Source organism: Lepidochelys kempii, chromosome 1 (assembly GCF_965140265.1).
Source record: "Lepidochelys kempii isolate rLepKem1 chromosome 1, rLepKem1.hap2, whole genome shotgun sequence".
Lineage (NCBI taxonomy): Eukaryota > Metazoa > Chordata > Testudines > Cheloniidae > Lepidochelys > Lepidochelys kempii.
Window position 1 is genome coordinate 121,850,810 of NC_133256.1, and position 12,147 is coordinate 121,862,956.

At 39.9% G+C, this 12,147-nt stretch overlaps 1 protein-coding gene across 3 annotated transcripts in view; it reads right to left on the minus strand.

Moving 5' to 3' along the window:
• Positions 1-12,147, minus strand: part of HERC2 (HECT and RLD domain containing E3 ubiquitin protein ligase 2) — a 331,520-nt gene that overhangs the window by 84,157 nt on the left and 235,216 nt on the right. For all 3 annotated transcript variants that reach the window (XM_073353148.1, XM_073353158.1, XM_073353169.1), the window contains 11 exons: positions 10,124-10,271; positions 9,846-10,042; positions 9,379-9,609; positions 8,458-8,593; positions 7,428-7,571; positions 5,017-5,159; positions 4,561-4,828; positions 4,269-4,411; positions 2,927-3,025; positions 2,661-2,829; positions 2,008-2,133 (listed from right to left, as the gene is read on the minus strand). In XM_073353148.1, coding sequence (XP_073209249.1) covers positions 2,008-2,133; positions 2,661-2,829; positions 2,927-3,025; positions 4,269-4,411; positions 4,561-4,828; positions 5,017-5,159; positions 7,428-7,571; positions 8,458-8,593; positions 9,379-9,609; positions 9,846-10,042; positions 10,124-10,271 — 1,804 coding nt within the window. The remainder of the gene's footprint in view (positions 1-2,007; positions 2,134-2,660; positions 2,830-2,926; positions 3,026-4,268; positions 4,412-4,560; positions 4,829-5,016; positions 5,160-7,427; positions 7,572-8,457; positions 8,594-9,378; positions 9,610-9,845; positions 10,043-10,123; positions 10,272-12,147) is intronic.

Sequence of the window (12,147 nt, forward strand, 5' to 3'; positions counted from 1 at the left end):
TATGCTGCTGCTAAGGTTATGCTAAGGTAGATGCACACATTTCACAAGGTGACAGTCTCTGTACACAGACGGAAACATCTTGTTCCTCCCAGCTTGTTTATATAAAATGCCATTTTTATGTTGTCTGACATTATTTGGACATGTCGGGATCAGATGAGTGGGAGGGAGGTATTGCAGGTTATATGGACCACCCAGAGTTCTAGTAAATTGATATGCATTATGGAATCCCACAGGGTCCAAACACCTTGTGCCATATGATCACTCATGTGAGCCAACCCAACAGGGAGGTGTAGCTAACGATGGTTGCCTCCGGAGTCAGTGTGAAGAAATGGATCCCTACCCTTTCTTCTTCTACCGAACCCTTCTTGCACCAGACGAGAGTCTAATACTCTGAGCGGAACTGCAACTTTGCCTTTTATGTTGTCCTTCTTTGGTGGAATACATGGAGAGAAACCTGTCTGGTAGGCAACAAAGATTAAGCCTGGCAAACAGTGTCATGTGTGTGCATGAGGCCAAGTGGCCAAGGAGGGAAAGGTAAATTCGGATTGATGTTCTGAGTCTGAAAGTGACCTGATGTATAAAAGCACTCAGGGCCTGAAACATCTTGCTGTGCTCGAGTCCAATGTCTCGTGGTGGTCAATGTGAATTTTTCATGATTGATCCAGACACCTGCAGAAGGCTGAGCAGAACACTGGTTGCCCACTGGACTTTCTCATAGGAATTGCCCATCAGATGCCAGCCATTCCCCACCCTCATAAATTCTTGCGGGGAAAAGAGTAGCGGATGCTGCAACTGGCAGAAATATGAATCTCACCCAGGCAATATTGATATTCATCACTCACCCAAAAGGAGCGAGGGCAGGAAATAGAGTTTTTGAATCCCAGGACCCTGGATATAATTCAAGATTGCGCAGGAGAAAATGTCCCCGGATGGGGAGGAAAATGGGGGAAAGCACTAGCTAACTATACTATGCTAGACTATACTATGAAAACCACGAAAAACTAACTATATACAATAGCTCACTGCAATGATGCAGTATAAAAAAAGGGAGCCAAAGACACCAAAGATTCTGACTCAAACCATAAAGCAGTAAGAAGGAACTGGAGATGTATTGGCCTGCACCACCTTTTATGTCCTCGATTTAGAGCACAAGGAGAGCTATGTTGCATGTGTGAGCCAACCGACACTGGTTGCAAAAAAATTCTGGACTCAGGCACATGGGTATCCCAAGTGTGGAATATACACAGGGGCCATCACTCAAAGAACTCTGATGTAGATGAAGAAACAGATAGCAAAATGTGTATAATTGTGTTTATTATTTCGTCTAGATCTGTGTATCACTCATGAGGCTAAGTAAAGAGTAATGGTGTTTAGAATCCTCTGCAAAATCTACCTATGTGTGTGTCTGTTGGCTTTCACGGTCACATGCCCATGAAGAGTTAAATTGTAAACCCTGAGCACCCACATGACATGAGTTCTGGCTGTGTGTTCTAAAGCTCTGAGGAGTCAGCAGGAGTTCCAAGGGCTAGGTAGTTGGACCACAGGATCTCGTTTCTCAGAAGAGGTGCTAGACAAAGGATCTGCACTCAGAGAGCCTGCCTTGAGACCCCAGCCAAGGGCAGTGCCTTGACTCTGTTCATGTTTCAAGAGCGCACAGGTCCTACCGAAGTGGACTCCAAACACAACAACCTAGTGAGTGTCCACAGCTGGGGAAGCTCTACTGGAACTGGGTGTGATACACCCCCACACACCAGTTCTAATGTGTAAAAGTACCTTTGAGAACGCAGATCAAAGTATTAACAAAAAGGGGACAGAAGAGCATTTGTGTTTCCAGCTCACACTGGGCAACAACAACAAAAAGTCTTTATAGTCTCTTTAATCGTTATAGTCTTCCACAGCGGCTGCTGTGCCAAAAGTTTCTCTTCCTTTCACTTTATAAAGCAAGAGTATCATCCATATAGTTTAAAATGTGTGATTTTTTTTTTCATTTTTGGAAGTCTACATTACCTTTTACAACCCCCACGCTCCTGTGAGTAACAGATCCCCATTTGTATTTGGGTGTAGTAATTGAGGTTTTCACATGCACTTTGTCACCAATCTTAATGTGAGAAGGAGAACTCTGTGGTGGGAATCCTACAAAAGTTTAAAAAATAAGCACGTTATTTTTTAAGCTTGCATTCTCCTTTGGCATACTGTACAGATAGTTACTAGACCAGTGGGACTCACCCTCCAAATGTTGGGGGGGGGGGAGAAGGGGGAGTTGAAATACTGAAGGGCCCAGACCAGCCCCAACTGGGCGTGGGGAAAGAGTGCCACCCAGCCCTGCTCTGCTGTCTGACCAGCTCAGACCCCAGCTGCAGTTCCATTCCACCGCCAGCCCAGCTCCACCCCCAGCCACAGCTCCACTCCAGCCCCAGACAAAACCCAGCTCCAGCCCCTGCTGCACTCCAGCCCCAGCCCCAGCTCCATGCCACCCCCTGCTCTGCCTCCATTCCCCATATCCAGTTCTGCTCCTCCCTTAACCCAAACTACTTTGCTGAGCCAACTGTGAAGTAATGGAGTGAGGGCACGGACAGATTCCATTGCTGGTAAGGGGAGGCACAACAGGAAAAGTCTGGGCACCGCTGTACTAAACAGCAGTTAATGAATATTCAACTCACCTATAAGCTCAACGTGGATATATCTGACCCAGTAAGTGCCACCCTTTTGTTGCCAATCACATTGCACATTGAGGTCATGTAGTCCATCTCGATCCAATTTAATAACTTTACCTACATCTCCTTCACAAACTTCCTCATAGGTCCTGCAGCATCTAACCATCATCCCCACCTAGATAAAACAGGATCATAAAATCCCATAAAGCCTGCAGTTAAAGGAGCTCTTAGAGAAAAGTTACATTCCACACAGCTTTCACCACCACGCTTACCTGAATGTTCTCGCGCACATACACGGCATAATCATCATTACTTAAGAAATCAGCTCGTTTCTTATAAGTCTGGCTTTCTGTAACAACAGCACCACTAGACTGTAAAAGAACACATACAACAAACATGGACATTTTAGAAGTGCGTAGTTGCTTTCATTGGAGAGAAATAAGCACATTAGCAGGGACAGTGAAGATAAAGAACAAAGAAACAGGATAACTCTGTGATTCAACTCACTAAAGGGCTAGCATTTACGGTCTGCTACACTTGAGACTATGGCTTAGTACCCAGAATAACTGGGCAAGCTGAGTAACAGCAAGTTTCCAGGACTCCTGAAGCAAGCCAAAAGGAGTTACTATTACAAAAACTATGCAAAAAGGAAAAAAAAAAAGGGGGGCGGAGGGGGAGAAGCAGGAGCAAACAAAGCTTTTAAATTTAAGCCACCTACTAAATCTTGATAATCTAGAACTATAAACTTGCTCAGGTTATCAATTTGGATAATTTACCACTAAATTCAGGGCTTTTCTTCTTCCCAAATAGTATGCATCCTTTCCTATTGTGATTATGAAATCAATCACATGCCAGTACATCTTAGACATAGGAATCTGAGGAAACCAAGAATACTGCAGATATTCCTCGACTGCTATTTACTGATATAACCTCTGATACACAGATTTAGGTTTCCTGAAAGTGTATAGAAAAATAGTGCAATTCATATTCAGAACTGCTACGGGTGACATTGTTAGTTTGATAGGCCACTTTATTGTCTTTGCCTTTGAAAGTCATAGTTTTTATAAACAAAAAAATTAAGTGATTTCACTTGTGGCTTTCAGTGCCATTCAAGTCATGCTTTGATTAGCCAAAATATCATACTTTTATTTTTCAAATCACTGGGGTAGGAGAAGGAGAGACACTTTAAAAATGTCTAAACTTCAAACTCAGTCAAGGTTGATGTAGTTTCCAAAAAAGGCTAAACAGAATTTTTGAAATCATTCCTGAAGCCTGAATTATCCAAAACACTAGTGGCACTGAAATGCTTGTTAATGCACAAGCAACGTGTGTTGTCTATTGTAAAAATTCACAGATATAGTCTCCTATGAGAAACATCTGACCAGTAATTATGGTCTCCAGTTCAGTATTGAAGAAAAAAGCTAAGTGAAATGCTATAGATGCAGGTCTTTCAAAACTTAAAACTGTCGATGAACAGATTTGATGGGGGTAGCATGACACCCTTTGTAATTTGTAAGTGAAGGATATAATTACACATCTTGCAATCTATGTATCATGTTTTTTAATCCATTAATTTTTTATTTTTAATCTATTTTAGAATGACTAAATACTTACGACAGGACAAGCAGCCTCAGCTTCTTCCACATCTTCTACCATCTCCTCATCTGAATATTCATCAGATACAGTATCAGCATCTGAGAGATCAGTAATCTGGACATCAGGGTGATCCAACAGCCAACCAACCAAGGCTTCCACTCCTAGCGGAGAAAACAATAAGCCAACCAAATTAATATGGGCTTCCTTTGGTATGTCATACAGAGGTTTAAATTCTCCGTACTAGTAGCATTCTAGTCTGTTAATTTCCCTTCTTCCCCATAACATTATTAATGGTAACTATGTAAAATACCTGGTAATCCAGAAGCACTTCCGGAGGTTCCTGAGAGCGACTTCAGTGCAAATTCAATATTTTTCCTAGGAAATCCCATTTCCATAAGCTGAACTACAATAGGGAGGGGTGGAATGGGAGATTGTTTGCGCTTCTTCACTTTTGCAGGTCGGATATGCTGCACTGTAACAGGTGTTGTGGCCTCACTGGAGCTACAGTCTTCGAACAGTGGAGTGGAAGGATGTGTGGACTCCACAGCTAGATACTGGCACACTGCCAAAGCAGCAGCCTAAACAAAGACAAGTAAACACACACTGAAGTCTAGGTAGAACTAGCAATCTATATGTACTGTACATCAGTAAATGTTCAGCTTCATTTACAGAATCTTTGAAAAATGAGAAGTAATAGTCATCAATGGGAATTTGAATTTGAGTGCTCAGTAGAAAGTTTTAAATGAGGAAAGAACACTGATTGTACCTCAAGCTCTTGTTTGTCAAATATTGCTTTCACAGGTGATGGCTGGGTAGCAGCTGTCAGAAGCTGCTGTAAGAGGATCATGGGAGGTTGAGGTCCTTCAGGAGACATGTCTCCTAGGTCAGGGGACGCAACTGCTCCATCCTCTGAAATAAATGAGTTTTAGTCAATAAAATTACAATTAATATAAGGTAAATTATGCTGTGTTAAAGTGTCTTGTGGATCAAACATACAAAGGAATGATGTCCACCACATTCCATCTCAAATTTAGAAGGGAGCATGTGCAGTACAGCAAATTTTCTGAACACAAGCCTCAAAAGACCTAAACTTCTAGTCAAACACTAGTTTTACTACCATATCTAGAGCTAGTCTGGCAGAAGCCACTTGGCATAGTGGGCATGCACTATTAAGCTTGAATTCTTATCTTACCAGACCTGACATTATTACAAAAGGAAGCATACTACGCTCTTGGAGAACACTTGGTACAGTTCTTGAGTTCTCCCCCTCTAACTGATGATGACAGCATGTTTGATAGGCTCTAGATGGAGCCCTCTCTCTCCCTAACAAGAGGGAGTCATTAAAAGAATATTCTATGACCCCAGAGATCACGACTCCTCCAAATGAGTACACTTCATTTTGACTGACTAGGTTTGGATTCTGTACTTTTGAAGGATGTTTTCCCGTCACTCCAGTAGTTGAAGCAAGGAAAGAAATATATACTGACTCAACATTTGGGTCCCAAGACCAGTAATAGCTGAGACACAAACCAGAAAAGACTAGAAAGAAATATTAAATATGATAGAGAAGTCCCAGCATTCCATTTTCCCCATACTACTAATATAGCACTTGTTTCTAGCTCTGACAAGTTAGAGAATATCCAATTTTAAAACGACACCGATCTGATCATCTTGCCTTTTCTAACATTCAGCTGAGTTTCAACATGATTTTAGCAGATGCTAGCACAAGAGCCACAGAATCAGCAATCATTACTTTATAAAATCAGAGAAAACTTTAAAACCCTGCTTTCAGGAGGCAAAGTATTAATCTTCAGTTTTTTGCAACCACTGAATAATCAGTTGCTAAAAAAATCATTTAAGCAAAATGAAAGCAAGATGATAATTAGAATTATGTGATAAAGCTGGTTACCTAACTTATTGATACATATTCATTTCTTATTTGTTACTGAATGTTAACGTTTGTAAAACCTTAGTTGCACAAAATACAGAACCTCAGTTACAAACGCCTCGGGAATGGAGATTGTTCATAACTCTGAAACGTTCGTAACTCTGAACAAAACATTATGGTTGTTCTTTCAAAAGTTTACAACTGAACATTGACTTAATATCGCTTTGAAATTTTACTATGCAGAAGAAAAATGCTGCTTTTAACCACCTTAGTTTGAATGAAACAAGCACAGAAACAAGTTCTTACCTTGTCAAATCTCTTTTAAAAAAGAACAAACCTCCCCCCCTTATTTTTAGTAGTTTACATTTAACACAGTACTGTACTGTACTTGCTTTTGTTGTTGTTGTTGTTGTTGTTACTGCTGCTGCCTAATTGTGTACTTCCGGTTCCAAACGAAATATATGATTAACCTGTCAGTTTGTAACTCTGGTGTTCATAACTCTGAGGTTCAACTGTATATGTAAGTTTAAAATTTTAGAGTAATACCTCTCCATTGTGTTCCATATCCCAGTGAATTAAGAAGGGGCATCTGGTGATGACTTGAGCAGTTCTCATCCACATGTTTAAGAGAAGCCGAATGAATTAAAACGCAATAGACATTAGACTTCCTTTTCTCCACCATCCCCCAAGATCACTATTTTCTCCACTTAATTTCAATCCACCATTTGTAGCTCCTCTTCAAGTAGAAAGAGAAACTGCTTAAGACATCAATCACCACCTTGAAAATGACAGAAGAAGCCATAACAAGAGGTACAAATGTGTTTTATTTACATTTTGGGGCAGCATAGAGAGGTGTTTACAAATTTAGTATTCAAATAACAAAAATATTAAAGAGTCATATTAAATATGTAAGAATCATAAGTTAGGTGATCAACATTTTAGTGTCCAAAATCTTTACCTGCCTAATCTAAAAACAACAGGAAAACACTTTCAGGACCAGTAAAAATTTAGAAACAGTTTTTGAAAGTAATCATCTCTGAGTCTTTGCAGTCAAAAGCCTCAGTTCTATCCTCAGACCATAACATGCAAGGTACATACTCATCAGGTATAGCTGCCGAATAAAGTCATCACACAACCCGTAACCATACATATTAGTTACATTTTAAACTCAAGAGGACATTGAAGACAACATTTTATTTTGAAGACTAATAATCAACAAGAGGTTAAATATTGAAAAGCCTGTGGCTGACAGGACAACTAATTCATCTTGTTACGATAAAAAGCTGTACCTGTGGGAATCGATCCAGCCTCTTGTACAGCTGGTTGAGATAAGATCTGCCTTAATTTATCCTGGTGAGAAAGCAGAGCTCGACCTGCTTTCAATATGTACAATTTTAACTGTTGGCATCTCAGCAGATCCAAATCCACTTGACCTATCAAAAACATAAAATGGCCATTAACCAGAAAGCAACAGCATTCAAAGTAACAAAGGTAAACATTTATTTTTACAATCTGATGATCCCATCACAAAAATACATTTTTAGTACCAACAGTTATGAATGGTAAGCTCAAACAAGATGAAAGGACTAAAATATAAAGTTTAAGTGCCTCATTATAAGAAACCCACACTGGACCTATTCCAGATGTCGATACTAAGACAGTGCGTCTCAGCTGTCATGCACTTCGTGAACTTAAGGTTTGTCTAGACAAACAGTTAGTGGTGGCAATGTGGGGTGCTATTCTACAGTGCACTAGCATATTGGGCACCAACATTTTGTGTAGACGCCGCAACCATGCACTGATGTATGGCCAACGTGCAGTAGGAAACTTTTAGCGCACATTAGCAGGACACACACACACACACACCCCGGTGAATGGCATGCTATCATGCAGATTTACACCACAGCTTGACATGCACTAACTAAGTCACACACACTGCTTAAAATGCAACAGGTAAGAGCAAACTAGGTAGATATCAGGTGCATCAACTATTTTCAGACAACTCAATTTGCAACAAAGACTCCAGCCTCAAACTACATTTACATCATAGATGGCAGCCATTCTTCAAGCCAAGATATAAACTGGATACCCTGTACAGTGCATCAATGCACTTCCTTGCGTACTTGCATGTGCTTCTCCTATGACTCTTGCTCCACTTTGGGGTAAGTGGTGGTATGTGCCTTCATATATCACTTCCTACTCAATGCTGACCAAGTAGAAAACAACTTTCCACAGAACTTCTGTACCTTCCTAATATCTATTTAATGTTAGCAATATTTTCCAGAGAAGGGTTAACGTATGATAAACAGGAAACTGTACCTGAAAGACCCTGGTTGGGAGACTTCATTCTGTGTTTTTCTATTTTACTTCCGGCCAAGTTTACCAGCTGAGCCCAGACAGACAACATGGGTTCAGTGAATGGCAAGTTGTTCACATTAAAAGCCACCACTGGAAGCTAAAAGAACCAAAAAGTTAAGCATTTTTCAAATCTTTAGAAATTCATAAAAACGTATGGATTGTTTATATTTTAAGAGGGTAACTAGTGTTTATTTAATTGCTCTTGAACTGGAACAATTGAAGAGAACTTCGGTCTCTAAAAACACTAAGAAAATAAAGAAGCTGCTAGGACTGTAGTCATAAGTAGAGGGATCTGAGTATCACCGGCAGAAAGGAAAAGCAGATAGCATGAGTGTCAACTGCAACCCCTGCAACAGACTGGGGCTTTAAGTGCACAGGAGCCTCTTATGCTGTGACTTCACAAGGCAAAAAAAAAAAAAGGTCTGTTAATGCAAGGCAAAATCCTAGTGAAGACAAGGCAGTTTCTAGTTTTCACACTAATTAGCAGATGAGACTATGGTGTATCCTAGTCTTTATCTCAACTTGCTTATTAATATGAAAGCTACAAGCTGCCTTGTCTTCACTAGGATTTAACCCTGAGTTTGCACACCTTTTTAACTAGTGAAAACAGCTAAACTGAGTTAATATATTTTTTCTAATAAAGATAAAGCCCTGCAAAGACATTCATGAAGACTGCCTTGATTTGCAAATGAGCATGAAATGCACAGTTGTGGGACTAGCAGATGTATATTCCCTGGACAAATAATTTTTTATACCACACATCCTACCCTTGGTCAGACTAGCCTATTTCTCCTTTGTAAAACAGAGCCAAGTTACGTTTCTTTTTTCACAAAAAACACAATTTTCACACTTTCTGTAATATTAAAGACCGGTTTTACTTACCGGTTTTAGTTGACTTAAGGGGCACACTCTACATGTTCGCATGTCATAGAATTGAACAGTGATTTTTCCTTTTGGTGTGATGCGCGTCACTGTGCCTTCTCCAAATTCATCGTGAACGACTTGTCCACCCAATCTCAAGCGACTGTCTATTCCGCCAATCACTGCTAGTACAGCCATTAAGCCTCCCACCTCTGGATTCTCAGAATCAGTGAAGTAGTCTTCTAAAACAGCCTGATAAAGAATAGTAAAGTTAACTGTAGGGAGAAAACTAGTACTTTTATCTACTTCATTAAAAAAAATAATTTATACAGTCATCAATCCAGTTGAAAGTTGCAATACAAAAATAATTGTACATAGAATAGTTTTAAAATCAAACTTTAACATTGTTAAAATAGTTTTAATATTTAAAACATTAAAAATTAACGCTTCTAGAGAAAAATGAGCTAATTTTAAAACGTGGAAACTACCCCTTCTGACTGTTTTCCTGCAAAGATGTGGGTGATGGAGGTTAGTTGAGAGTTGATGTACTTGTTTATGAGTCCATTCCACTGGCTTAGTGAATGGAGCGTCCTCAGCAGTGCCACTATCTCTTCTGCTAAAGTACTGCTGTGAGTTGCCGTTAGAGATGCTTGAGGCCTGGCCTTCCTCCTCCTCAGAGTAGATTCTGAAAAGAAATAGCAGAATCTCAGCAGCTGATTTAAGATAGGAAAAACAAATTAAACCATTAAGGAAAAAATTGCTCTACCTCTGAGTAGTGGGATATCTGAAGAGCAAGTACTAAGTAGGCTGCCTAAGAAACCAAATAGTTTTTCCACAAGAAATTTCATGTCTCTTGATCTTTCAGTTTTGTCCCAGGATGGAAGTACCGCTTTTAATAAATGCACAGCAAGGATCTAAAAGTAGATATTAGAATTAGTGTTATTTTATTTCAAGTCATTTCAGCAAATAAGTTCTATAGGATCAGGGTTCTAAAACAAGAACATTTGAATTAGAAATATCTATATGGAAATGAAAGACTTAACTATTAGCCATCTTTTGTGCTCTTCCCTATAATTTTGGTTGCTGAAACTTAAATGGTCCATAGCTACCTAGTTATTTTCTTGCTTATTTGCCCATTTATCAATATTAAGAGGAACTGCTAATTTCATACTAGTAGTAGCTGTATTTAACATAGGGTTGCCCACCCTCCAGGATGGTCCCGGAGACTCCAGGAATTGAAGATTAATCTTTAATTAAAGACTGCCATGGGATGAAACCTCCAGGAATATGTCCAATCAAAACTGGCAATCCTAATTTAACACTGCCCAGCATCAAAGCACACAGGGCTCCTCCGCAGAGCTACACACAGATTGGCAAAAAGTAAGATCACCCTCATAAGACTTGAAAACAAAGAAGTATCAGAACAGGAATTAAAGTGATGGGGAAAGAGATGTGGTTTAGATTCCAAATATAAGAATCAACAGCAGTCACACTAATACACACTTTTGGGTGAATTCGTTTACACCCTAACTCTATTCCAGTGAAGGCACAGGAGCCTAACAACGTAAGAGGTAATGTTATCAGAGTGCAAACAGCAGCCAGAACAATGCTTGAGGAGCTTTTCGCATATAGCCAATGCTTAGTATCACTGTCTCTCAATTTAGCAAATAAATATGCATCTGCATTTTAAGTTGGAAAACTGGTTTTCTTTCTGGGAATGAACTCCCCAAGTCCAATACAAGTAGGTTGCATCTTTCTTGCAATATACATCTAGGACAGCACAGGTATGTCTTCAGAGTTTTGTCACCATTCTCCCAGCCCCCTCCATGATCCCGGGCCAGATGTGGAGGTATCATGGTCTTATTAATCTTGACTATTCTCCAGTCAACAAGGACAGCCTTGTCTTCTGGGCCCTGGACACTAAGAGAAGACTGATCCACCCTTGCAGAGGTGTCTCTAGATAAGTTTTGAATCATGCATATAAAAACAGTGGCCCACCACAAGCTATCCACACTGATCACCTTTCCCTGGAAGAATGTCTTCTGCAGTCATGGAGTCAATGCATGAAGGCTCTCTTTATGCAGCTCCCAAGAGGATCCCCTCACAAATGGAGCTCCTTTCAGCTTTTTGCAGCTCCATTTGTTCAATCATGCTAAGGAAGCACACCCATTTTTGTCCTAATCCCTTGGAGAGAAGGAAGAAATGCTCTCTGCTGTCCCAAAATTGGCTTCAAAATTAGGGTAAGAGTAAAGTAGCAGAGTTGACATACCATGATGTTTAGCTGGCTGAATACAGAGAATCTCATAAGGGTGAGAACACAACCTAGATCCTGCATGAGTGAACAGCCTCTGGTACATACTGAAAGAAAGTCACAACCTAAATGTATCAGATTGAGGAAGAGATCAGGATCACGTTTGTATATTCCTGCCCTAAGTTAATTGGCAGGGCTACCTTTGAGAAGATGCAAGCAACAGAAAAGCACCATTAATGGAGAATTATACGTTCAAATCTTGCGTACAGAAGAAATTTATTTACAATGGAAAAGCTACACAGGCGATAAATATGACACATCAGTGTACAGTTCTAACTGGTAACCCCTTCCTGCAGGCAGTTTTAGATCACTCACTCTTTATCACTAACTTGAATGCAAAGATATAGCATGCCAATAAAAAAGGACAGGCAAGCTAAGCAATTTGGTTATTTTATTTAAAATAGTCTGAGTTTGTTCATTTTTCTTTAATTGTCTGTTGTGGTTATAGAGACTGTGTGCATAGCCAGTTCACCTCCCTA